Consider the following 27,128-nt stretch of genomic DNA (forward strand, 5'->3'; position numbering starts at 1 on the left):
TGTACTTCGGTGCATTTTTCTCAAAAACTGTCGCATAATTCTTTTTTCTAATTGCAGCATATGAAGCGCCACTATGACCTCCTTCAATAGATTAAACACCATTATGTTTGAATCGCTTCTTCATGGACGTAGTTTTTATCTTGCAGGAGCATTATGATGAGGAGAAAACTGGGATTATGTCATTTCAAGTCCCATACGTATAAACGTAGAAAGTATTTCAATTCCGGTGCGCTACAGAACCTTTTTTTTTTTCAAAAGGTGCTTACAGATGAAGGGGATAAACCTGACAACGACTACTGTATTAAACACTTTCAATGGTTAATTTAGTATTCCTAGCTGGCCTCTCTCCCTTTCAGAAGCAACTAGTATTTTGTTTTTTTTAGTGTTCTCACATTATCTTGGAACTATTTTGGGTAAGATGAATCGTTCATATCAGTGAGGGGAAACGACCCGGTCCCAGAGGCAGCGAAGCAGCTTCATACGGGAGCGTCTCACCTCATCCCACCTCGGTGATTTACGGAGAGAACTCGTCGTCTTCAGGCTGCACCAGACATCCATCCTCTCTGGCTTTGGCCAGTAGTTTTTCTTTTGATTTATCTGTTAACAACACATTGTTCAAAAATCTTCACTGTTCAATGTCCAAGAAAGGAATATGGGAGGTGATTTGCCAAGAAATACACAAATGTGTTTAGTTTTGTTCCAAACTGCCAATCAGGCGACATCAGTGCGGCGTCCTTCCTACACAGGTTAATGCCACCTGACGCTCTCCCAGAGGTACTTGCAGATCAAGTTCTTGGAGACTTCTCTGAAACCTCGAGTCCTGACGGTCGCCTGAAATCCACACGACACGTCGCTAATTTTCCCAACAACGGAGCGATTGATCTCACATAGTTAGTCCATGTTTTCAGCTTCCTTTCCAGACTCTTCGACTCCCAAAACATTTTTTTCCCCGAAGGCCTTTGAGAGTAATTTGGCACCATGAGTCCAAACAAATCAGCCTCAAAGAGAACAGCAGCAATCACTTTTTTTTTTTTAAATGACAAAAAAACCCAAATATCAAATATTTTTTTTTAAAGCAAGAGATGTCGCCTTTAATTCAGCGTGAGATGTCTGACCTGTTCTTGCCGAGTAACTCGATGTTTGTTTGTTTTGCAGCTCCGATGAGAACGCCAGCATCTCCAGCCTCTGGAATTTTGGACACAAATATTGTGTTGTTGATTTCCATCTCATTTTACCAGCAGATACACTTATTTGTGTTCTTATTAACGCTGCGTTTCTTCTGTTACGATGTAAAAAAAGTGTCTGGGCTGAATAAAGTAACCCTGGATACGAATCCCCTCGTTTCTGACACCTGTGGCGTTTTTGGAACTGGATACCTTGAGGAGATGTAGTGAGGAGATTAGAAATTGCTCATGATTTGTGTGTTTAGTTTTGGGTTTTTTTTCTTCCTCTCCGCTGAGTTGTGTTTGAGCTCTATCTCCTCCCCAGGGAACCCGTTCGGCAGCACCACTGTTAAAGAGGCCGCCTGCACCTCCACCCGTAGCCTGGAGACACCACTCCCCTCCTCCTGCTTTCCCCTCCTCCTCCTTCTCGTTCTACCTCCATGTCACTTACTCTCGCACACCAACCCAATACGCTTCAGCGCATCGACGTTTCAGATCTGTCCGCTCCTTCTGCCAGTTTGTGGACCGTGGCCCTGTGCGGGACAATGGCGTGCCGGCTGTAGCAGCATGTGGAGGGCAGCTCTAACTTTCTACCTGCTCCCGCTCCTGGCTCAGACTCCCTGGGCTCAGGATCATGCCGAGGCCATCACCCCTCAGGACTGCAGCCTGGACTGTATCCGACAGGTAGGAGGCGTCTCACCACTCTCTCTCTGACTGGTTTTCTGGCGCTGGATTCCAACGGCAAAGACACGGTTGCTCACCTGCAAGAAAACATCTGGTGTGGTCGTCTCTGTTATTAGACACGCCGTCTGTTTAAGTTCCCTCTCTGTTTGTCTTTTGACTGTCATGTGCAGGAGGAGGAGGAGGAGGAGGTGTTTAGGTTAATACCCCTCAACTTTAGGGTTAGGGTTCGAGTTAGTCTCACAACAACAACACCCGTGGAGCCCAAACACATTTAAAGCTCTCAGTGTTTGTGGAAATGCATTCGATTGATGGCGTTTTTTCTCACTTTGAAATAAGCCTTGACCTCCATCGGTTGTTTTCCAATTTCCATTACTAGTCTTACTTAAAACGAATATAGAGTAAAACAGGTCTATGCATTTATGATGATGCAACATTAAAAGAATTATTAAAATTATTCACAATGAAAACAACACCTGTCCTATCTGCAGACAGACTGTACTTGCGTCATGACTGACCCATTTGCTCACAAACAGAATTGTTTTGCTCCTGAACTAATCAGGATATATATATATATATATATATATATATATATATATATATATATATACATACATCCATTGTGTTGAAGAAGGTTGGAAATAAAAGTGTGGTTATCAAAATAAAACAACCTAAAAATGCAGAGAATGAACAAAACTTTGTTATTTTTGTTACATTTATGACTCCTCTTCAGAAACCTTGATTTTACATGGACTCAAATCAGGATCTATTTTGAGCTCAACAGGTAGAACATTCCACTTGTCGTTAGCGTATTATGAATAACTGCCTATTTGGGTTGTCATTACTGAAAATGAAGTTAGACGACACACATTCAAGTGCATGAGTTTTAGTTTGACCCAGTCTGTGATGGACTGCTGACCTGTCCGGGTATCTGAGCTGGATTTGGCTCCAGCGACCCTGGACATGTCACAAGATGATGGATAGTTTTAGGAATCTTGCAAAAACTTGTGTAAAAAGTCTTGGACTGTTTCTTTCTCCTCTCTGAGGCAATGATTTTTAAAAAAAATAAATGGGTTAGTACTTCTCTGCAGAAAGTGACACATGCACAGTTGGTCTATGCCATTTTGAGTTTGACCTTTTGCACTGAATGATTTGTTAATGTGCGACTTGACCATGAGGTATAAGTAGAAAAATAAAGACATTTAAATTGAAACAATACAGGAAGCATCCGAGCTGCAGGATACAGGATATAAAAACTAAAAATATCCTGTTTATCCAATCCTGTGTTGTTTTTGTAGCAGGTAATTTGATGACTCAGATTTCAAGCCTTTATTATACAACGCAGAACCATCTCAGTGGATTTCCTTCAGGTTGCCTCTACTGTATTATGTATCTTAGGCATGCGGTCTTAATGTAGTGGCTGATCAGTGGCCGTACTTTTCTTTTTGAATCTCTTTGCAGGTGACAGCAATGGACTGTGTGTCTTCTACCTGCTGCTATAAGGCAAAGAACATCTTGAAGCAATCTCTTCACATTTTTCACAAATAGTCGCTCCTGAGCTCGTTTCCTACCCGAGGCAGAACTGCTGAGCTACACAAAAAATGCGGAACATTTGCCAGTCAGTTCTCCTCATGGCCAGTTATCATAAACGGGAAACTTGAAGGTTTTAATCGAGCCACACCAGTCCCTTCCTTCGAAAGTTGATCAATCTAAAAATGAAGATTGAAAGCTTTTCCTCGCTGGTAAACAGTCATAAGAGCGAGGAGATGCATCACCTTCTGACGCAGAGCCACGTGAGGTAATTAGTGTGACAAACTCAGGCACATCCTCGGCACATATTCTATGTTGCCTCTAAATAAAAGTCTGAGACCTTTCTTGGTGTGTTCACGTCAGATCTGATCGTTAAACTTCTCATAACTCCATCCAGCACCATGTGTTCCATTATAAACCAATTTTTGTGTTGCCAAAGAGAAGGCTTTCATTACGGCAATCTGTCACAATCCCACTGATGGAAAGTACCAATACTTTGAAAAACTTGTTTGACTTGAGAAAGCTTTTCGCTCATGGTTCCTCAATTTTGTGAACGAAAGAGTGGATTTCTATCAAATTTGGTCCAAATCTACCTGAGGGCTCCAAAATGAACCGATTGGATTTTGATGGTCTAAGAAATTCAATATGTGGCCGTAACTGAAGAATTTATCCGCTAATTGTGACACGATTGCACACAGATGTAGGGACCGGCTGTGGAAGACTGCTTTGATTTCGTCATGGAGCTTCTTTTCGATCCTTTCCACCATCATTTCTTTGCGATGGAACACTTCCATATTTTAATCCTGACCGGCGTTCACCTCAGAAACCCTTCAGTCTGGACATTGTCAGTTGCAGCTTGGTAAATATATACTTTGAGCGGTCTTTGTGAACAAGAGGAGAGACGTTATACGCTTTTCTCAATTCATTCACAAAAACAGTATCACACAAGGTCTCCAGCTTTGCTGAAAATAACAAAAACAATGTGACTAAAGCCCTTCCGCGGTGCATGTTCGAGCCGGGCTAAAAGCCCCGAATACTGCACATACAGGCTCCATTAGACCGCTCCGGGTCACGAAATTGTGATTTGATCACCGGTGTGAGTCTCGGCACGCTGTTTTACACCTTCTCCTGTATGCAAACACCCAAAAGACAAAGACAAAAAAGATCACAGAGTCTTTTAAACAGAATTTACTAAACCACACCTTCAAAAGAAGAGGAAAACAACTCGAGTTTCAGTGGCTTTTGTGGCTTTCCGTCGGTGCACCTACAGGAAGAACCTCACACACGTCTCGAACATCTCCACCGTCCTATTTGTGTAAGTCTCACCAAGCGAGTTACGTCCTCACATAGCATGCGTGCAAGTAAGCATTTAGGCTACAAAGGCTTTCTGACGGCCATTGCTGAGCCTGACAGCTTAACTACCTTTGTGTGACACACACACACACACACACACACACACACACACACACACACACACACACACACACACACACACACACACACACACACACACACACACACACACACACACAGGCACGGTGAGGCCTGAGGCTGATGCAGTATTTCTTACTCACTCATTTTTCCCACCTGTTCGTCGAGCGGTGACCCTGCACACAAAGCCCACAGTGGCGGAGTAAACATTTCTTTACTTTTATCAACTGAAAGCACCCATCAAATGTACTAATTAAAATCAATTAGACGTCTAATAAGACAAAACAATGTAGTTTGAAAAGACATGTCGTGATGTGTAGTGGCACTTTCAAAAGCTCAAGAGGTAAATCTGAAGGTCTCTGCCTAACTATTGATGCAGTTGAAGGTTTTTTTTTTTTTTTTTTTAACATTTATTTTACCATTGTGTTTGTCTCAAAATGTCGCTGTTAGCCTATAGCAGGGGAGTGAAACATGAGGAAGCCTGATTGCACCACGGTGTGTTCGTTGCCTGGCATGACTGCAGAGTGTGAAAATTCAAAAAGATGAATATTCTGCCGTAAAAGTAACTGCTGTTACATCTGTGTCCTCATAACGCAACACTGAGACCGAGTTATTAATATAAAATACATTCTGTGTGGGCAAGTGAAAACACGTTTGCAGCAGACTGCTGTGATGATGCGAGAGGAAACAGGTTTCAACTAGAGCCCGACCAATATGGATTTTTTGGGGCCGATTCTGATATTCGGGAATGAAAGATTTTAGCAAAATGAAACATCGGCAGATTATATTTGTTAGTGCGTCACATTAAAGCATGGATGAAGAACGAGCTAACAGACAAGCGTGACTGACACAACGAGGCACGTCGTGGGGAAACTTATTGAATCATTCATTTCATAAACTAGTTAATTCACAATATTAATTGGGCAATTAAAATCGGCGGCTGATGAATCAGGTCACCAGTACATCACCGAACCACAACTTCAGCAATGTGCTAATTTGTGTACCATGATGATTAAGACCCAGTCTGACCCACTGATGTCAAATATTTACACCTTTAATATAAAGTCTCTCCATCATCCCCGTTAGGTTAAATATCTCCACACACAAAGTTGTCCTTTTAAGCATCTGGGTTAATATTGAATCGTTCCAGTCAGTAATAAGAATGAATATGTCCTTGTTTTACTTGCAGAATTATTGTCAGTATTATTGGTTAGGATTACAATAAAAGAGTAAACGTTAACGCAGTAGTATTATTGGAAAACTGTTAGTGGTTTCTGGATTAGGAATTTTAAATGAGGTTAGGTGACCACAATGGTATTGGCACCATTTCATTAATGTTTTTCTTTTTAAATAAGATTGAATTTGGACTCATTTGTAAAGATTTATTGGTTTGGTATTTTATTGGAATATATTCAGAGTGAGACCAAAGTATGGTATACTTTGGAAAAACACAAAATCCCATTTTTAGAAGCTTTCTTTTAATTTGCGCAGAGTGGCAATAGAGCTACATATCTCAGTCTTAATGTTTAGGCTGTTAAAACCACACAAACAGGAGCATCCGGATTCACTGCTGTCACGGTTTTTATGGGTATTTCTTCTTCAGCTTAAAGAAATGACTGTTATTAAACAGGTTTGCTGCACAACACCTTTTTCTGTTTGTTTTATATTCTAATCACCAAAGGGGATACTCTCAGTAACAGAACCTGTGCTGTTGGTGCGGACTGAGAAAGATATACATTTTGAGTTATGTTCTAATGATTTGCTCTGACGGGCCGTCAGTGCAGGTCCAGTGTTTGAACCGGGATTAGTAAGTACATGCAGATGTTTTGAAATGCAATAGCCTCTGTTGGTCCGGTCTTGGCTCATTAGAGGCAACGTTCAGGTTTCCTTCACTGTTTTTATTTTCGCACATCTTAAGGTCAAATCAAATGTTATTCGGTCTTTTAGTGCAGATGTTTTCACTTAAATCGGCTCTCTGATCTTTTTTTTTTTTTTTTTTAATTTAATGATTTTGACAGGAACCAAAGATTCAAACCAGACGTTGTTTGTAACTCAGCAGATGGTAGAATGAACTGAATTAACCCTTTTGTTTGAGATTAAATTAAGACAGAATAAACTGTGGAATCACATCGAGATCAACAAGTAACTCTGGACAGTCGCATGAACTGGACTACATTTTTTTTATTATTAAAATTCGATTATTTACATTACTTCCCATTAGACTCTTGGGGTCTGATACCGTCAATACTGCTGACTGATCTTTAAACAACGTTGTTGTGATGGAAAATTGTAACTCGAATGGAGACCGTCTCAGGTTTTGTATTCCCAGGAGCCTTCGCTTTGACTTCACATGTGGCTTTTCAGTAGTTTTTCTCACTGGCGTCAGAGAGCATTAACAGATGAAACCTCGCTCGTTTTGAGTTGTGCAACGTTGGTTTCCTGCAGGGCTTTTCTTCATAGGTCAACAGAAGTGCTGCTCATTAAATACGTCAAACTCACAAATCCTCGCATCCGTTCTTTTGCCATGTCATTATATTGGTTGGGCATTAACATAGACTGTGACAGAATCACAACTTTGCTTCTTAAAGTGAGCAAAAATTACGTTCCATGAAATTTCTGGCAAATTCCTGAATTTATAGGTCTTTTTTTGGTGTGAAGTGTGAAGTGAAGGCAAAAAGTGAATCATTCCAACAAAAAGGGGTTTTATGTGTCTTTTGCCACTGTGATGATATGTGATGAACAGAATGGATGTTTTCGCTGGGGGAGGGAATGTGTGTGGGAAAACTAGAACTAATAACTGGTATGTTGTTACACAGACAAAATGAAATGCTAGATGGTAATAAATGTTACAGTGGTATGCGGTTGCGGAGACTTTAAATCATTTTTAAAGCGAAAACCTCTAATTAGAAACTGTCAACAAATATAATTTATTGCATTTGGATCGGGCTCGGAAAATGATATGTTGTCATTGTGGGGAAATAAAGGAAAATCAAAATGTGCAAATGAGGATGTTAGTGTGAGTTTACAGTTAATTATGAGAGTTTGCATTAGAGGTGACAGCTTTTAATTGTACGTGTCTGGTCTGGTGGTGAAGGAGCTTTGATCACTATGTGAGGGAAATGTGAGGAGATGCGTGGACCAAAGCGGGGAGTCAGTTACACCCTCGGCACAGTTAAAGGTGAACTGGACTTCACTCGTACGGTGTAATGTTACTGCTTCAACAGTCTTTATGTTCTTTGCATCAATCACACAGACACCAAACAGCTTCTCTGAGATGTGCTTTAAAGGTCCCATATCATAAGGCGCGGTTCCACCGCACCTTCTGTCGCGGAGCGTCGTGGGTTTTCACGCGGTCCGACTGAAAAGTCGTGGATGGTACGGAAAGAACCCGCGACCGCCGGCTACGATTTTCCGCTACCCCTCCGTTGAGGTTCCGGGGACCGAGGAACGGGTCTGTGAGGAGGAGCTGCAACGCAGCCGTCTGCTGATTGGTGGTGACGATCGTCACTCTCGACTTGCCCACAATATTTAATTATTTCATCGGCCGTAAACCCTCCTGTTGTTGTTTACATACAGCGCTTTGCGCTCACTGGTTGATTTGTTAACTGGGTTTATTGAAAAGTCGGCGCGCGACTCAACATCTTTCTTGACATCGGTCTTTCAATGAGATACAGACGCTCCTCCGTCAGGAACAGGAGGAGGAGATTTATCAGGAGCCAGACGCTGTGGTTCACAATGAGAAAGTTTAACCCGAGTCACAGAAAACGACTCGGACGGCCGCCGGCCGCTTCCGTGTTCTTCGCTGGACGCTCTCCGAGTCGTTCACAACCCCGCCTACATTTTTACCGTACTTTCTGTGGTGGGACTTTCTGTGGTGGGACTTCCTGGGTGCGCTTTACCGTACCGTAACCTCCCGCTCCGCAACGTACTGCGCGGTGGAACAGCGGCTATAGAGTTTTTCAACACTTTGACACATCGGTGTCATTTGTCCAACAAAAATTGTATTCAAAGTGTATTTCCTCAAATCCAGCCTTGGTTCTGAATGTCATCCAGTCTAAAAGTTCTTCTACTGAGCTCTACTGAGAACAGGATGTTTCTGTGTCTGTGTCTGTCCACGTCTACTCCAGGCCCGACTCAGGGGGAACAGTTTCTCTGTGTTTCACATTAAGTGGTTTCCCTGTTAACTGGTGACCCCTTAGCGCATCTTGTTGCTGCTAATAACAGATGTTAAAAACCCGACAGAAATCCGTAGCTGATCTGATGAACACTGTTTAACAGCATTTACAATGTGTGAGTCTTATTTCAATATATATGTTACTAGCATCAACACTGGACGCTGAAGGAAGTCACCATTTAACAGGAAACAAGTTAATCCGAAACACCGATACAATGCGCTAATGTTTACGGGGGATTTATAGCTGTGACCAATATAGGTCACTCAGTCTGACCAATAAAGCCAGATAATAATGGTTCATAATAATTTTGGTTTGTGAACCATAGTTTGATAGAGGGTCTTGAAAAAGTGGAAGGGAAAAGTTAAAGGAGCTGAATAACAGTCCATTAATGTTGGATCTCTTGGCTTCAGTTTTTTAAAAACTGAAATTGTACATTTTGGACATTCACAGTCTTATAGTCTACAATTATTGTACACAGGGAAAAGATCTGGTTCTCCACAAGTCCGGATTTTATGAGGAAACTGTAGGAGCTCATAAAGATGACGCGGATAGTAAGACATAAAAAGCCAACAGTAATTGTGGTGCATTTTGTAGACCTAACTGGAAAACATGTCCTCGATGCAAACGTTTTAAAAAGTGTATGTTGGGTTGCGAGGAACTCAATGTACTCATGATGCATTGTCTGGCAGACTTTGTTCGACTATAAATGTCAGGATTGGACGTGTGACTGACTTACGTCTTTGGCGTGGAAGGAGTTGAAGTGTGCAGCCTGACTACATACTGCTGTTCTTCCACAGGGTGAATCAGCATGTGAGTACTGCCGAGTGACCAGAGGCGAGGTCAGGAAGGCCCTGGGTTTCAGCTCCATCGGAGTGTTTGGAAGTAAGTCTAACCGGGAGAGGCTTCACCATCCTGCAGTTGTTTGTGCCCACTGAAAAAAAGCTGTATTCTAGCACAGAATGCGGTTTCCTCGAACGTCAGCAGCACTTAGCATGAAATGCTATAACGAGCAGACATGACAAAGTTTGCTCTTTGAATTAGGCTTTGCACACAGGCCAGCCTGAAGGGCAAACAATGCTTTTATTTATGAACAGCACATGGGAAAGAGAGACTTTAAAATCTCTTGGCAAATATTTGAGGCGAAATTTAACAGTGTTGATGTGCAATGCAAAGATCTTGGGATCAACTTTGATCTCCTGACTGTCACAGAAATCCTTGAATTTACACAACTCCTTTGGGTGTTTTATGTTGAAATCCTTATCAGATAATCGTGTTACCTTTCAAACAACTTGTATAAAATAGTTTTACAGCTAAATACTTGCAGAACAATCCACCATTACCTGAACATTGTATGTAGAGCAAAACTATAAATATTTCTTTGTTAAAACATTTAAACACAACAATTGTCAGGCGTGATAGCATGCTAACATTAGCATATTAGGCCTGTATTTAAAATTTACTAACTAGGTGAGCCTGAATATGAGAAATGGAAATTGCCAGAGATTATGTGAAAGATATGCAACTTCATTTCACCCCATGATTCTTGTCTAGTGTGTACTTTTTGCCTGTTAGTTGCTATAGTAGTTAATGAGTAAACTAAAGCTAAGTACTAGCGAACCGACAAACAGTACACAAAACTGTAATGGTGGTTTAAGAAAGGACATAGAAGACTACGGGTTCTATTCATTTATGTCATATAACAGTAGCTTTGCTTTGAGTTGGGGGGACATTCCCATCATAAGTACAATTCATTTTCAAGGATTCCATATCCCAAATTATTTTGACTAAAATATATGTTAAGTTTCATTGGAATTTTAACAAAATGTCATTTTATTACTGTATTGCAATGACAATGTAGTGCATTGATTGCAAACTTTCAGTATTATTACAATACTAATAACAGTGCTAACAATGCTCAGCCATTACAATGCTAAGTCGGAATGTAATATCGTCTTGATGCAAGACTGATCCCAATGTAACATGTGATAGTGATGTGGTGTTATGTTTAAGGATTAACATCACGTAACTTGAGTCATGATAAAATATTATTGTGATGCTCAAGTTGCATATCGCCTTCTTCATTACACAAAAAGTCACAATCCTGTTTAATCACAAATAACCGCTGACAGAATCAACATCTTTTTGTAAAGCAAAGATTAAAAAACAACTTGATTATTACTCACTATGATTGCCGTATCACCTTTTTTCATTGTTTGGCTGGTCATGAAATTAATTAAATGCTAACTTTTCTTAACTATTTCTGATCCACTTGAAATGGTTGATAATCTTCATGTGTCTGCTCTTGCTCCTCCTCAGGTTGCATTCCCTGGCCGTGTTTTGAGCTGGTTGGGAAAGAGGACCCCAAAATCTGTCAGCACTACGTTCAAGCACCAAACGACGTGAAGGTGGAGTTCCTGAACGACCCTGAGCCCAAATCGGACACGATTGTCGTCTCCTGGAGGCCCAGTCACTATGGTATGTTCAGGCAGATTATCACGTTCAAGTTCAAGTTGACTTTATCTGTAGATTTGTTCTGCAGTAGCAGAAGAGGGCATCTGTCTATTCACACAGACATCTGAAACACAGAACAGTAAAAACGGCACGGAGCACAGGTACTTGTGGGGACACTTGAACAGGATTAAAAATGAAGTAAATAAAAGAACCACTAAAATCCCAATATAAAAACCTGTTAAAAGCACATTGGCGGTGTGTGGGGGGGGGGGGGGGGGGGGGGGGGGGGGGTTCAGCCAATCAGAGCAGGGCATGCGTTAACCTTTGAACTTACAACTTCCTTTAAGAGCGCATTTTCCCTGGTGACTGCGTAACTTACTTATAGTTTTTGCAAAAAAAAGTGACAAAATCACTGATGCCTTCGCTCTCAACCACAACAACCGACGTATCGTTTTATTATGACATCTTATGGTGAGTGATGATTATTGCCTATTTGGTGTTAGATCCATTGAACCAAATATTTTTCTTCCACTGGAGGTTTTGGTGACTGGCAGCAGGAGTCAGTGTCTTTGTGTGTGAGGCTGAAATGAAAACTTGCTGTGTGTTTTTCAGTGAAATCTTTGTGCAAAGTTTCCATTCAGTGGTGTGTTTAAGAGGCAGGCTTGTAGACCGTTCATCTTTATCACTTTGGCTAAATAGCTTACATGTCGTGTCGCATTATACTGTTTTTAAATAGCGGAGCTATCACTGTACGTGTGCGACTGTTACGTGCATGGTGTGGTTACAGTGTTACAGTAGAAAATAAACTAGAGATGCCTATATTCCCCAGCATTGTCACTGAAAGATCGAGCTCCCCCAGAGCACCAGCAGAAAAAACTCTCTGGCACCGCCACTGTAAAAGCATTCCAATCTGACACCACAGTGAGTCAAAGTGCTGTACAAAGAAAGATCTACGTAAAAGTGCACATGTTTCCAAAAAACAGATAAAAGATACAGACAATACAATAAAACAAGCACAGTTAAAACAAAAGGGATAAAAATGTGGGTAATATAAAAGACATTGAAATATGTAGAGTGAAAAGTCAACAGCCCACGTGGGGCCGAAGGCCAAAGAGAACAGGTGAGTTTTAGGGCTTGTTTTTAAAACAGACAGAGAAGGAGAGCCTGTCTGGTGGACAGAGGCAAGTCATTCCACATCTTCGGGGTAATGACAGCGAAGGCACGGTCCCGTCTCAGCTTTCACTTGGTTTTAGGCCTTTTATGGAGCAGCTGATTCGCTGACCTGAGAGAGCGAGCGGGGGGGTCAGAATCAGCTCAGACAGGTGGGTTGGGGCACGGCTGTTGACAGATTTAAAAGCAAATAAAAGGATTTTAAAATGGATCCTAAAATGTACCGGCAGCCAGTTTAAAGACGGTAAAACGGGTGAGATATGCTCATTATATGTGTAGCAGTCACACGACGAGCAGCGGCGTTCTGCACCATCTGGAGGGGACCAATAGAAGCTACACGAACCCCCATGAATAGAGCGTTGAAATAATCCAGCGGACCGGTAATAAAAGCATAGACTTCAAGGTGTTGTCTCGAAACCAGAGGCTTTATTTTGGCGAGGTGCCTCAAGTGGAAAAGGCAAATTTCACCACAGCCCTCATCTGGGTGTAAAGTTTTAGGTCTATAGGGTGGTTCCCAATGGTGCCACCTAAGACCATCAATGGTGCCACCAAAGACCATCACTTCTGCTTTGTTTTCACCGAGGTTTAAGAAAAAAAAGGTTGGGCTTCCATTAAATAATAAGAGAGGCCTAAAGTAAAGGTAAACTCGCCAAGACGTCTTTAAAAGACAAACAGCTCGTCCCTCCTCTGACGCTTCTGGGGTGGCTTCTGGGGTTGCTTCTGGGGTTGCTTCTGGGGTTGCTTCTGGGGTGGCTTCTGGGGTTGCTTCTGGGGTGGCTTCTGGGGTGGCTTCTGGGGTTGCTTCTGGGGTGGCTTCTGGTCAGTGTTGTTGTGGAATTGCATAGCATGTCTGCCAGTCCAGGGTTACACAAGAGTCAGTCAACTTATGAGGGCTGATAAGTTTGACAAGCTCAAGTTGCCCCCTTCAGGGTAATTCCTCATGTTACAATTTGACACATAAAAGATTTATTCAGTCACGGCCCATAAATCATGAAAGCTCCTGCAGAATCCTTCTCCATTGACGCTGTGTGTGCGTGTCTGTGACTAATGATGATGATGATAATGATGACGATAAGCTGTCACGTCACGAGTTCAACCGACCATGCACAGAACCAGCGTAACACATGCAACACACACAGATTTTGACAGTGTGTGTGATTCCCGGGCCACTGATGTAACGCCGCCTCTTGTGTGTTTGCGTCAGGGATCGCCTTCCTGCGAGGCTTTCAGGTGTTGCTCCAGGCTCTGGGAGGGTCGACTTTATCCTGCCAGCTCTTTCTCTTCCACCGTAACGTCTCCCTGCCGGCTTCTCACGCTCAAAAGGTTCGTAGCCTCCAGGTTTGTTGTGTTTTCTGTCCGGCATGCTGTTTGACAACATCAGTTCTTTGCACACGAGCGTAAAGCTTGGGCAACAGCTTGAACTCACGTCAGCGGAGACGAGTTGTCCGTGTTTTGCTCTAATGAGTCCCGTGGATGTGAGGTAGCTTCCACCCTCTTTAACGTCCCATTCAGCTTTTATCACCAATACATACGACTTTGTCACAGTATTGGCAATAAACACATTACCTTGTGGTCTCGCTTCAATCAGGCAACAAAACAATTCGACTCTGATATGAACTGATATGAGCTAAACATCTTTGTTACCATGGTGATGACAGTAAACACCCCTTCTGGGCATGTGGCACATTTTCTACTTGGTCTTCGTCTTCTTGGCCATGGATCCAAAACTCTGTTAATAATTGTGTTTCCTATTTTGTAATCACCAGGGGAGGAAATTAAAGAGTCAATATTAAATGGACTGAGCACAATTTCATCACTTCAGCCGTCCCGAGACGCTTTTATTCACCGATTCCTTCTCACAGAAGATGCTGGAAGATCACTACTTGGTGGCGTCCGCATACAGATCCTCCATGTTGAAGGCGGCAGTCAAACAGTGAGATAGATGCTGCTGGTAAAATAACAGACACATGACCCAACTGACCTTTGGCTAAGCCTTAGTTACGGGCGTGGCTTAGCCAAAGGTCAGTTCTGTTGATAAGTCATATTTTTCAGGTTTTTCTTTTTGCAAGTTATAAAAAAATTATATATTACGCGGGTGCTCGATGTGAATCTGTCACAGAAATCCAGTTTTAACTATCTAAAGACTTTTGAGTGCGATCGAATATGTGTAATGTCGGGCAAGATAATTTATTTTTACTTATTTCATCATCAGAGTTTATTAAGTATTTTTAGATAACACTCTGGAGTTATATTAATATTTGAATTAATTCCCATTAATGGGTTAAAGTGATGATAAAGGACTTCATGTTTTGTGCGATCGGCTTAAAGTGAGCAAAAAGAATTGAGCACACGCAAGAAATGAATGAAAACCCAGATATTCATTCAGACCCAAAACAAACAGAAAATGCTGTAACAATCAAATCCAGATGTGGGGTGAATAAAGAACACAGCCAATGTGTGAACCAGCTTTTTATAAAGGCCGAGGTCAAGACGCTGGAGGAGGAACACACACGATTTATTCACAGGAATGCTCACAAGTTATTTTTTAATTCAGTTTTTTTATTTTGAAAACAACAAAAAAAATCTATAGTTTTCTTGTGTGGACTTTAAATTTCATTAGACCTGTAATTTTCTCAACATGTTCAACCTCCTGGCGTGTTCCCATATTCTCAGCTCCTCCAAGCTGAGCACGGTTCTTTACTGGAAACAGCTGTGTGCGTTTTATGCTGAGTTTCATTCTAAAGCTTTACACATAAAGAGAAAGCACATCAGGACAAGCGTATAATTTACTTTCCCTGCTCTAACAGGCATATCCTGGAGCGCCCAGCGGACACTTACACGCATGACAGTAAACACCATTATCCACACAATTAACTCCCACTTCCACATGTGTGCCATCGTGAACACAATAAAGTGACTTTATTTTGTAAATATGTGTGAGGTGAGGAGTTTCTGCTCAGAGTTCCAGTTTGAACTCTTCTGCTGTGGAGCTGTTTTAACAGATGCAGGATGTGTTGATCGTTGTCCTCCTGAATTATGAAGAATTTCTCTAGATGGGTATGGTGGCCTGGAAGTGCAAAACACAGCAACATAAGCTCTAGAGTCTGGACACTGTGGCATTTAGAAAAAACTATAAAATAAAGTAATCAAGAAAACACTACAAAATCAAGAAAATGCTACAAAATCAAGAAAACACTAAAGCTAAAAAGAAAAACACCACAAAATCATGAAAAATCCTTGAAATCCAGAAAACTACAAAATCTAGATAACACCACAAAATTCCGAAATACTAAATTAATCAAGAAAAAAAAATTGTAATTTCAGAAACACTCCAAAATATCAGAAAACTGTCCAAAATCACAATTAAAATCAAAATGCTACAAAATCCAGAAAGACTATGAATTCCAGAAACACAAGCAAATCCAGGGAAAACTAAAAAAGCAAGAAAACACACAAATTCCACAAACACTACAAAATCCAGAAAACACGAGAAAATCCAGAAAACCAATGGCGGGCCGTCAGGGTCTGCAAGGTCTTCTCTGCAAGCCAAAGAAAAAATATCAGAATCACAGACTGATGTTGATTGTATTTTGTCCATGAATACTGCTTAAATAACTCCAAACTGTCTGTCCGCTTCCTCTCATGGCTTCTCCCCCGGCTGCGCTGCTTCCAGACGTGTACTTCTATATTAAAGCTTTTAACCAATCACATTCCAATCAGTGACGACTCTGCCGTCAGCTGGTACCTACTTTTTTCATTGTGTGTGTAAATTTTGTAGTGTTTTGTAGTGTATATTTAGCTTTTGATAATAATAATAATAATAATAATACAAATAATAATAATAATAATAATAATAATAATAATTAATAATGCATTTTATTTGTATTGAATTTTACATTCGGAAATCTCAAAGTGCGAAAAACAACATTATGAGCTAAAAGCAATGATATAAAACACTTGAAAAGTCAGACGACAGTTGGCAAGGCATGGATTTATTAGCATTAACAGGATAATTTCATCCCCTCAGCCCACAATAATGTGCAGGGACCGTCTGAAAATTACAAACTGCTGCAATAGGGAAGACAGACGCGACAAAAACACCTAATAACTGGTGTTCAGTGTCACCAAAATCACTGCAGGCTTCACTCGATCAAACTACAACACTTTTTATAGTGATATATGGTTTGTAGTATCTGATATACTACTACTACTACTACCATGTACTAGTGAAATAACATTCATAATATCTGTCTCCACTGTGTTTTTGCACATTTTCCGAGTAATCACTGGCTCGATGGTAGTAGGAGGCCCCGACAGACGGCAGATATCAGCGACACAACTTGAAACCCCCCCCAGACACGTTACAATGACATGTCTGGCAACCTCCCTAATGGGGCCCCACTACTACCGTCATCAACATGGAGTCCTTGTTGTCAAACACACCAAAAGAATGTCCCTCAGGGCACATGGAAAGAAAATATGATTCTCAAAAATGGAAGATGTCTCTGTCCTCTACAGTTTCCTGTTTGCAAAGAAAAGTATGCGACAGGTGAGTCAGAGTGGCTTCGTGCAAGTTGCAGGAACTTGGAGCGAACAATGCATGACATTGACGCTGATGATTTAGAGCTGGAGATTGTAGCAGGTGAGGTGATTAAACCCCTGATGGGAATCAGGTGTGCTGCCTCACACACCGGACAACACAGAGGGACAGGCTGGAGACACAGAGGGACAGGCGGGAGACACAGAGGGACAGGCTGGAGACACAGAGGGACAGGCGGGAGACACAGACACAGCACGAGAGCCTGGAAGAGGCTGTGTGTCTTTGAGTTTTCGTTTATTTAATAAAAAGTAATGGTTCTGGAAAGTTCTGACTCCATGAGTGTGTGGGGGAACCCAGCGGTGACAAGCACTACTGCCACAGAGATCAACTCTGCAGTCTAGAATTTCCCTGCCCACGGCTCCACCTGCCCAAATGACATTTTAAACTACATTTACAGTGAGGACCTTCTGGATCTATTCAGCAATTGCATTGCATCTCCTCGTGACTCTTCCGGTCTCTGTTGCCTCTGGTGAGAGCGGTTCTTATCAAAACATATTTGAGGTCAACGGTGTGCCAGGAGAGGCTCCCAGGACGAGCACTGATTTCCACAGAGACGTTCGGAGGTCCTTAGACATGGAAGATATTGTGGCTGCCTTTGCAGAAGCCAAGGCCGCAAGCGGCAGTTTTAAGAAAAAAAAAACTTGCACTACAAGTGGACTAAAGATATAAGACCAAGGTGTCTCAGTGCCTTCTTTCCACTTTTTTTAGTTTTTTTGTTAGTTTTTTTGCTTGGTTGCATTTTTATCATACTTAAAATTTTGCACATTTCAGTTGTGTTCAGTTTTTCTGGCATTTATATATTGTGTGTAAAGTTTGCATTCAGTTTAGATAGTAATGTTATTTGTTATTTTTTTCATGTTAATTATTAAAGTATTTCTTTAATAATCCGTCATCCTGGACTTCATTCATCATCATTCTGGAGCCGGGAGACCCCATAGTCCTTCTTGCCCAGGGCCCCCAGGGGGTCTAGAAACGCCCCTGCCCACAAGCGTCACGTCCTCTCGTCAGAGAACACGTCCCGCTGTTGGTACCTTTGCCAATCTCGCTCTACGCATCCAACATAGAAATAATTTATTTCTACATGAGCAGAGGAAACGCGTCACTGCATCGTTTCAAAAATAAATCTGCCATTCATTTCAAGGAGCCAATTTCAACTGACGCAGTATTGATCCAGTCCTGCTGGTGTTGTGCAGGTGTACAGGTCGGACCCGTTCCCCGGTCTCTCCCTGGGGGCCCAGTACGCCGTGACCGTCATGGCCCTGCCGGTGCCCGAGGAGTGGGAGAAGTTCTACCACAGTGAGATCTTCTCCACCCGCTGTGAGCATGAACACACACACACACTCGACAAAACAAGGAAAGACAGAGAAAATCTTAAAGACAACAATTTATTTTAATGACAAATAAACAATTTAAAAAACATTTACATGACAAAACAAGGCAAAGCTAAAAATGCTAATATACAAAGATGAAATGTTACTATGACGAAAGTTAAGACTAACAATAAAACTGTAATTCAAACGTGTAATATTATGTTTAATCATCTTTTATTAATAAACAGATCTGACATTTAAATGTTGTGATTTTTAACTTACTTTCTAAGTTTCTAACAAAAGTCAAGTTAAAAAGAACTCACAACGGACCCGACCTGACATGTTACTAGAATGAATAGTCATTTAAAATAGTGACGCACGATGATATCGGTGTCGGCCGATAAACAGGAAGATACAGATAAACGGTACTGATCGCTGCCACCACACTCTCCAGCTCGCTGAGTATCACTCCCACTTTAATCATGTGTAGCATGTCGCCTCGCCAGTGTGTGAGCCCCGAAACTCTTTAGCATGTAGCATGTAGCATGTAGCTTGGCTCGGCTTGAAATAAGATGTAACCTGCACAGTTGAATCTGTCTCCATTTTGGTTCCACTACAGCCGTTCAGACGTTTTGCGATGCGTCAAACTTCTGCTCCTCATGCCTCATTAACGTGAAGTTGAACTCCGGACAGCTAGGGGGCGACGCGACACAACGAGGCTCAAAATGCACCGCACCGCACCCAGCATGCGTTTCACATAGACAATGAATGGGAAGCGGGAAACTGACAGACCATGTGGACACGTGGTTATGACACGCCGACACTCATGTTGACTCTGGATTACAGTATGTCGGTATCGGAAATATGTTGTTTATACATTATTGGCACATATTCAATGTCGTGTTTCAAGTGTTTCAAATAAAACACTTGAAACACACACACACACACACACACACACACACACACACACACACACTGAATTTCCTAATTTCATTCTTGTCCTTGGCTTACAGTTCTTACAATCATAGTGACTTTAGATTTTATTATATTCACAGTTGTATAAAACTAGAAATGTAATAACAATAAAAAAACACAATAATAATACAGCTTATTGTGAATAGTAATGAAAACACAGTGGTTAAATGTTGATCTGTTGCAGGCTCACTGACACTATTTGTTTTGGTTATTTTTGCAGCGTGTGCAGAGAAGAACAGTCTGGAGCAGTGTAAAGAAGGTGAGCAACACAAACCGGCAGCACGGCGCCTCCTGGCGTCTCAAACCTTCCTCTTGCGGTCAGCTGCACGTGTGACTGTTGTTTCTCTGGTCCGACTGCAGACTGGTACCCCAACCAGGTGGAGGTCCAGCAGGAGGGCACCACCATCACCGTGACCTTTAACCTGGCGCCCCCTGACCTGGGCATCAGAAGCTACTTCTCCCTGTGTCACGCCAACGGCTTGAAGAAATACACAGACATCACGCCGGTGAGAGCGCCTCCTCCTCCTCCTCCTCCTCCTCCTCCTTCTAGTTTCCTTCTGTTTATATCAGATTATAGGGCTTTTATCATTAAAATAAATGTCGTTTTGTTTTGTTTCCCCCCCCCCCCAGAATTCCACCAAAAACAAAACTCACCACACGTATCAGCTGCAGGGCCTCGAAGAAGGAACCAATTACACTTGTGCGGTAAGATGAAACATTTTCACGTCAAATATAGTTGGAAAAGTGCTTTTGTGTTCAAAACTTCCACACATTTTAGATTTATTAGGCATTAAGCCTTTATGTGTAATCCCGGAATAGTTTAGCTAAAAACTGATATACCATTTCATAAAACTGATGTTTTTCCTCTTGGAATAAAAAAAGACAAGAGGCCGTAATTAAGACAATATAAACTTTTAAAATGTGTAGTGATAACTCATGAAAAAAAAAACAACGATTTTAATGTTGTGAATAAGCTGAAGCTGCTCAAACCACTACATCAGTGGTCCAAACTCGAGCTGTGTTTGAAAATCTTTTAATAACATCCTGTTCGTCAAAATGTTTAGTTTTATTTTATATTTTATATATAATAATCTAAAACAAATAAAATATGGCTCATTTCTAGTATGGAGGACCGAATGTGCCCAAATTGAATAGTTAAATACGCCATTAGATAATTGATTAAATGTGTCATTAATTAATCAAAATTGGAAGCAAACTTATAAATGTGTCATTAATTCATTAAAATACCTATTGATTTAATGTACAAACAAAAACATATTTGATTATTTCACTATTTAATTAATTATTTCATGGCCTGGCATTGCACTGCTTCATGAATTTATTTTATCGGTCAAACTTACCCCGAATTTATTTATTACATTTTGGCACATTTCGTCCTCACATGACAGCTCTTTCTTCAAATTCAATCAAAAATTGAAACAATATGCACATTAGAGTTTGACCATTCAAATAACACCTGTTTAAATTGTTATTTAAAATAAATAATTAGCTTTAGCTTTTTGGTATCGAGTCGCAGGCTGTAAGTGGAGTTAGAGAAATACGAGTTGAATGATGATAAAGGAGGCGATCATTTTTCATTTTTCCTGACCTCTCCACATATTTAAAACTTGCTCCTCTGTAATTTTCTGTATGTACTTCATGCTGACCGTGTCCTCTGTCACAGATTGCAGCTAACGAAGTGGACGCAGTGAGGAAAACCTTCAACGTTCAGGTCATGCGTGTTCATAAAGGTGAGAGAATCTGCTCGTTCACTGTGTCTCCTGCTTTCTTAGACACAGATATGATGTTTTAATCAGCTAAGCGGTTCTTGATAGTCAGTGTGCTTGTGGTATTAAAAAATATCTCTCATTTGAAGGATTAACTATAGGTGAGGTACAGTCATCGCTCTTCTTTAGTCAATTTTAGCCCTTTTCTCTCAGTATTTTGTAATTATAATAGTATTTATGGTCGTGAAAGATTATCTTTAAGTCTCACTTTTACTTCCCATCCAACTTTCCGTTCTTTTCCTTCCAGACCTACTGTAACTCTTTGCTTCCGTCCTCAGGCGGGACCTCGACGCGCTCCGCCTCCCCCTCCCTGGCCATGATACTTCCTCTGTGTCTCATCGTGCTGGTTGCACTTGTAGTCATGGTGGTGGCTTTCTTCAGGATGAGGCCCGGGCTCCACATGAAGAAACTCAAGTCCTCAGACATAAAACCAGGTGCAAAGTCAAAAAAAAAAAAGAGAAGAAGAAGAAAAACACAACAGCGTGAAGATTAGATTATTAACCTGTTTCTGTTTCCTACTCAGATATTATCAAACATCAGGAAGAGAGTGGGACTCAAGAGGAAATAGTTTTTCTGTCCAAAAGCCGATCAAGTCCTCCGCGGCTTCTGATTTGCTACAGCAGCTCTGACGGCCCGGCTCATGTCAAAGCCGTCATGCACTTAGGAGCCTTCATCCAGCAGCACATGGCCACTCAGGTACATTTTTTTTAAAAAAGGTATGAAATGCAGCTTGTGTGAAGAATTATTCATGTGGAAAGAGTACAACTGCATACAAGGACATAACTACTTTCTTTAAAGGGGTCATATTATGCAAAATTCACTTTCTAATGGTTTTCCAAAAGTAATAATCATCCCCATACCTGGAATGACGTCCCAGAAGTGAAGACAGTCTGTCCTCTCTCTTCCTGGCTTGTTTCAGTTTTTAAAAAGTGTGTTGCTCCAACCAGCCAATCAGAAATCAAACCCTATATAGAGTCATCAGGGGTTTAGCCAATCCCAATAGAGGTAAGCCCTCCCTTTGACTCCTCCCACAATTAGGCCGCTCTGCTCTGGCACATGGCACCACGAGAGGAAGTACTTCCTCCTCTTCCCAAGATGAGCATGTGTGGGCGGAGCCAGTCCAGCTCACACAGACACAGCAGATTCTGAATGCAGCTCCTATGATCCAATATTCAAAGGGAGGAAAATCAATGAAAAGCTGGATTTGGAACAATAAACTTTATATTTAATGTTTCTGGACCAACGAGACCATGTGAAAGTGTTGAAAAGCTGGATAATATGACCCCTTTGATAGTTTTATCTGCAGATGATGGTGTAGTAAATTAATTTACTACACCATCATCTGCAGATAAGGTCCGCCCCACTTAGTTACTGTTGCTAACTCGCCGTCGCAGCAGACTGCATGTTCACAGCTGTCAGTACAGAAACCACACCGCAACAGGCGCTAGACAGCTTAGCGCTTAGCCACTTAGCTTACGCAATTAGCTAGCGAGGTTGATATATGCGGCTAACATCAGGTGAGCTAGGTACATACCGGGTACATACCAAGTGTGACCTTTAGATGTCACTGTATGACAGCAGAAAGCTGCTACAGTACTACAGAAATACCTCTATTCCTACTGTATTTGACTGACAGACTGATCTAATTCTATCTAATTCTGTTTTACTATACACTGGTGGGAATTCTTTTTTTTTTTACTTTTCATGACACATTTTTTGACACGTGACTCATAATTAGGAAAATACGGTATTTAGATTTGTTTGTATTGTTACTATAGTGACAGCAGATGCATTAAAACCAACCAGATTTTGAATAAAGTTTGTACCCAGCATGAATAGATTATCTCTTTTATAGATCTCAATAGTAATCAACCAATATCTTTAAGAAAAAAAGTAGATCCCAGTGTTAAGCGGCTGGGAGATTATATCCCCCTCTGGATTTGACAGTGGTCCATCACAGGTTCGTCCCCAGCATAGGCTGGTATTTGGTATATGGTACCTATGCCTTGCTCAAGGACACAACACAGTGGAAAGGTGTGGAAAGGTCAGGAAATTAAACTCACCACCTTTGGGTTACAAATAAGACACGCTGGTGGAAGCGGGACCAAACCCTACACATTCTCAGGTAGAACAGGCAAATTACACTCATTTAAAAACACGAACAGGAGGATGGATTCATGTATAGAAGCCATTTCGCCAAAGTGCTGGATAAAGTCTGATTTCTGTCATGAGAGACTATTGTCACACTTAAGAGTGTTGCTGTGGTTTGTCCGCTGACTTTGAACGATGTGGTCTTCAGGTGTACCTGGACCTGTGGGACTCTCTGAGCGTGGCTGAGGAGGGCAGCATGTCGTGGCACTGCCGGCACATCCGGGACAGCGACTTCATCTTGGTCATATGTTCCCGGGGCCTCAACCGAAGACACGACCCTCAGGGGCCCGAAGGAGGGAGCGGGGACGACGCCCAGATGAAGCCGGACCTCGAGACCGGCGCTCACAGCTCCGACGTCGCCATCCGTCTCATTGGAGAGGAGGTGGGCCGGGCCATAGCCCGGGGCCAAGACCTGTCCAAATACATGGCGGCCATATTCAGGTACTCTGAAGAAACGGACATCCCTGCCGAGCTGAGGCTGGCGTCTCACTACACGCTGATGAGGGACCTGCCGCTGGTCTTCTCCCACCTCCACGGAGTGGCGCTGCACAGGCCCGGTGGTTACCTGAAGATAAACCACATCTCGGAGGAAGGTTTTGCCGAGGTGGCGTCCGGAGCCGCTCTGCAGTGGGCCATGTACGAGGCGGAGGCGGCCATGAACGCCAAGAGGCAGCCCTCTGCGGCGGAAGAACCAGTCGTCTGATTCATTGTGGATTGTGTCAATGCTGGAGCGCTCCATCATTGGCTACGGTTCCATTTACACGACATCGAGTGAAGCCGTAAATATTTCGTTTTAGGTGTCCGTTTACATGACAGCAGTGCTTGGAGCCTCTACAACCGTCACTTTTTCAAACCGGCTCCTATGGTGGAACTCCTCTTTGCTGCCGGACAGGAATGGGGTGGGAACGCTCAGAGAGAGCGAGTGGTGGGGGGGGGGGGCAAACTATACCCTTGTTTATGATATCACGACATATACTACTTCCAGTTATCACACCGATCCAAAAACCTTCCAACAAGCAACCATTGTGATACTAAAAGAACCCGAACAGCACTTTCCAGATACAAAACAAACAACTTATCAAACAAACAAGTGCAAAAAGAAGCGAGGAGCGCAAGATTCACCTCTAATAGCATCCAATTCCTAATCTGACCATGCGAATGTCGAACACTCTCCATTGTGTTGACGTTTATAGCATATTGTTCTCTGCACACACGTATGTGTGGTTTCATTACAAAAAGCAAACAGCACCACCTCGTGGCCCGGCATGATCACTACATCGTTTTCAGTATCTTTTCCATGTAAACGCAAAACTTTTCTGACACAAACGAGGCGTTTTCACTTGGAACGTCGCCGCGTGAACGGGGCCTTAACCTGTTTCTGATCACAGAAACACTCGAGGCATTGTAAAGGGGGCGTGGTCAATTTGAAATCTTATTCGGTTTTCCGTTGTCATAGGAAGGGATTTATAGTAGATGCAATAGACTTCAAATGTTTTGAGGATTCAAACTCTTTTGGCAATGTTACAAACTCGATGTTTTGCAGTCGTGACCAAGCAATAGTATTGAGATTCCTCTATACAACCCAACCACAGGTGACTGCTGTGATGACAGTTCATCCATCAAAACGAAGATTTAAAACTCAACTTTTGGTTTTGTTTTTTAATAGACATCTGTCCTCAGTCAGATCTCAGTCCAAACATATAACTTTTATTTCTCTCGTGACAGGTTGTTTATCAGTTTGGGTTTTATTACCCTCAGTGTGAACTCACAGGCTCCTTTTTTCAGCTCCTGTACTGCCTTGCTTGTGCATTAATTCAGTGCACCTCAGAGTTATGGAGGAAGGACACTCGGCATGGCTAAAGTAAACCAACCAGTCCACATCGAGGGCAAAGAAAACACACAGAAATCTCTGCAAAATGAAGTAGCAGAAGACATTCTAATAAAGAAAACACACAATTGGAAGATAAAACTACGAATAATTCAATAGAACTCGCATTTTTATTTGTGAATTTGTTGAATCTGTGATGGAGATAATTAAAATGAAGTATGAAGATGAGGTATTCTGAAAAAGCTTCATATTGAAACTGACAAGATAATTCAAATTCACAGCCGCTAACCAGCAAAAAAGAACACACAGACGCACACACACGACCATTTCACAACTCGATAAATTACAAATTTAATTTAATCTCTATTTTAAAAAATGTTTTCAGAAAGCCATCATTTTGGAGCTGTGTGAGTTTTTGAAAGTAAAAACGAATAATAATCTCTACAACAGTTTTTAATTTTAGAAAGTTCAAGAGTGATGTGTTATTGAAGTTAGTAGTCCTATTTGAATAGGCCACACCCCCTGTGTGAAGCCTATAGTGGATGAGAGAGAAGCTGCGCTCTCGTTGCTGGGTATCATCAGCATGTTTTACATGAAGAATTCAGGATTCTCTGGTTCTGTTGGTCTGAATGTGACGGAGTCCACGGTGAGCACACCCTGACTTAGCAGCTCGCGGCTCATACAGGACATGGGTTATAAATATTATAAACATTGTACAAATATATAATGGTAATCTTGGAAAAGCAAAGTTACTCTGTGAGAATATTTCTCTTGAAGTACAAAATTAACTTTGTACAAGTGCATGTTTACAGATATTCATTATTTATTTCTCTTTATATCCAATTTGCATACGAATGTATCAGTAAGTCGTCTCATTTTTTTAAATTCAAAATAACGTTATCTTGTCTAATACAGTATATTTTTGTAAGTTTTTATTTCACGTGGTTCATATAAACTTTATTAAAGTAAAATGCAAGCAACTGTTCTCCGTCTCATCTGTTGCATCGGATTCCACAGGTTTCAACAAGACGTGTAAAAACCGATGTTGTAAATTCATGGAAGTGTTTGTATTGACACAGAGGAATGAGCAATCATTATAAAGAAAAAGATAAAGAATAAAGAAAAGGCATACAATGACAACAAAATCATCTTTCTTAGCTAAAAAAAAAAGATCACATTTAAACCACAAAAGATGAGAATAAAAGGCACAGTGGTCTTTTAAAAATCATCTTTAATCAAAAATATTAAATATCTAAAACTGCATACTCTCTAAAAGTTTTTTTTTTGTTGGTTTTTACAGCAAAATGCCAGCAGCTGTAGTTGCCAGGACAATACCAGAAAATTACAGGACATCATTTTCTTCATTCACGGTAAAGAAATGTATTGATATTGTTGATTTTACCTAGACATTTTTTTTTATAAATAAATAAACATACATACATACATACATACATACATACATACATACATACATACATACATACATACATAAATGCATCATCAAATATTTACTTTAATGTGTCATTAAAATTGGGATTAAATACATAAATGTTTCTTCCATCCATTAAAATACCAATTAATTTTAGGTAAAATAAAACAACAAAAAACAGACTTATTTAACTATATAATTATTGATGTCATGACCCGGTGTTGCGCTGCTTCATTAATTTTTTTTTCTGTGAAACTCACTCATCAAAGTCAGACTTTGAAGGGCAAGTTTGACAGACGAAAAACTGCATCACCAGACCGTGAAATAAGTGGAAACAGTAGAATCTCTGAGGAGTGGACCCGGTAAGAGCGACACCCTGTCACTGTGCACCGACACATATTTAACTGTTAACACACCCTAATGAGCGACAACCTGCCTGACGAGGAC

General features: G+C 41.3%; 1 protein-coding gene across 2 annotated transcripts; it reads left to right on the forward strand.

The window, feature by feature from the left end:
- The first annotated feature begins 1,613 nt into the window (after positions 1 to 1,613).
- LOC308112873 (interleukin-17 receptor D) lies at positions 1,614 to 26,231 on the forward strand. Of its 2 annotated transcripts, none has more exons than XM_080468655.1 (12): positions 1,614 to 1,847; positions 9,778 to 9,862; positions 11,297 to 11,455; positions 13,806 to 13,924; positions 18,395 to 18,518; positions 19,707 to 19,745; positions 19,847 to 19,992; positions 20,117 to 20,191; positions 21,171 to 21,237; positions 21,552 to 21,707; positions 21,797 to 21,969; positions 23,573 to 26,231. In XM_080468655.1, exons 1-12 carry the CDS (start codon positions 1,731 to 1,733, stop codon positions 24,125 to 24,127), a joined length of 1,815 nt encoding a protein of 604 aa, XP_080324781.1. In that variant the 5' UTR covers positions 1,614 to 1,730; the 3' UTR covers positions 24,128 to 26,231. The 2 variants fall into 2 exon arrangements, with proteins under 2 accessions (XP_080324781.1, XP_080324782.1); XM_080468656.1 differs by having other exon boundaries at positions 18,395 to 18,497; positions 23,573 to 26,230.
- Positions 26,232 to 27,128: the final 897 nt, after the last annotated feature.

The sequence above is a fragment of the Lipophrys pholis genome (assembly GCF_963383615.2).
Source record: "Lipophrys pholis genome assembly, chromosome: 8".
Taxonomy (NCBI): domain Eukaryota; kingdom Metazoa; phylum Chordata; class Actinopteri; order Blenniiformes; family Blenniidae; genus Lipophrys; species Lipophrys pholis.

Bases quoted from the DNA above. Each gene is read 5' to 3' on its own strand.
- LOC308112873 (XM_080468655.1), top strand. From the start codon at position 1,731: ATGTGGAGGGCAGCTCTAACTTTCTACCTGCTCCCGCTCCTGGCTCAG. The intron at 9,863-11,296 runs GTAAGTCTAACC...GCTCCTCCTCAG, and splicing joins CTCCATCGGAGTGTTTGGAA to GTTGCATTCCCTGGCCGTGT. The intron at 18,519-19,706 runs GTGAGCATGAAC...TTATTTTTGCAG, and splicing joins TGAGATCTTCTCCACCCGCT to CGTGTGCAGAGAAGAACAGT.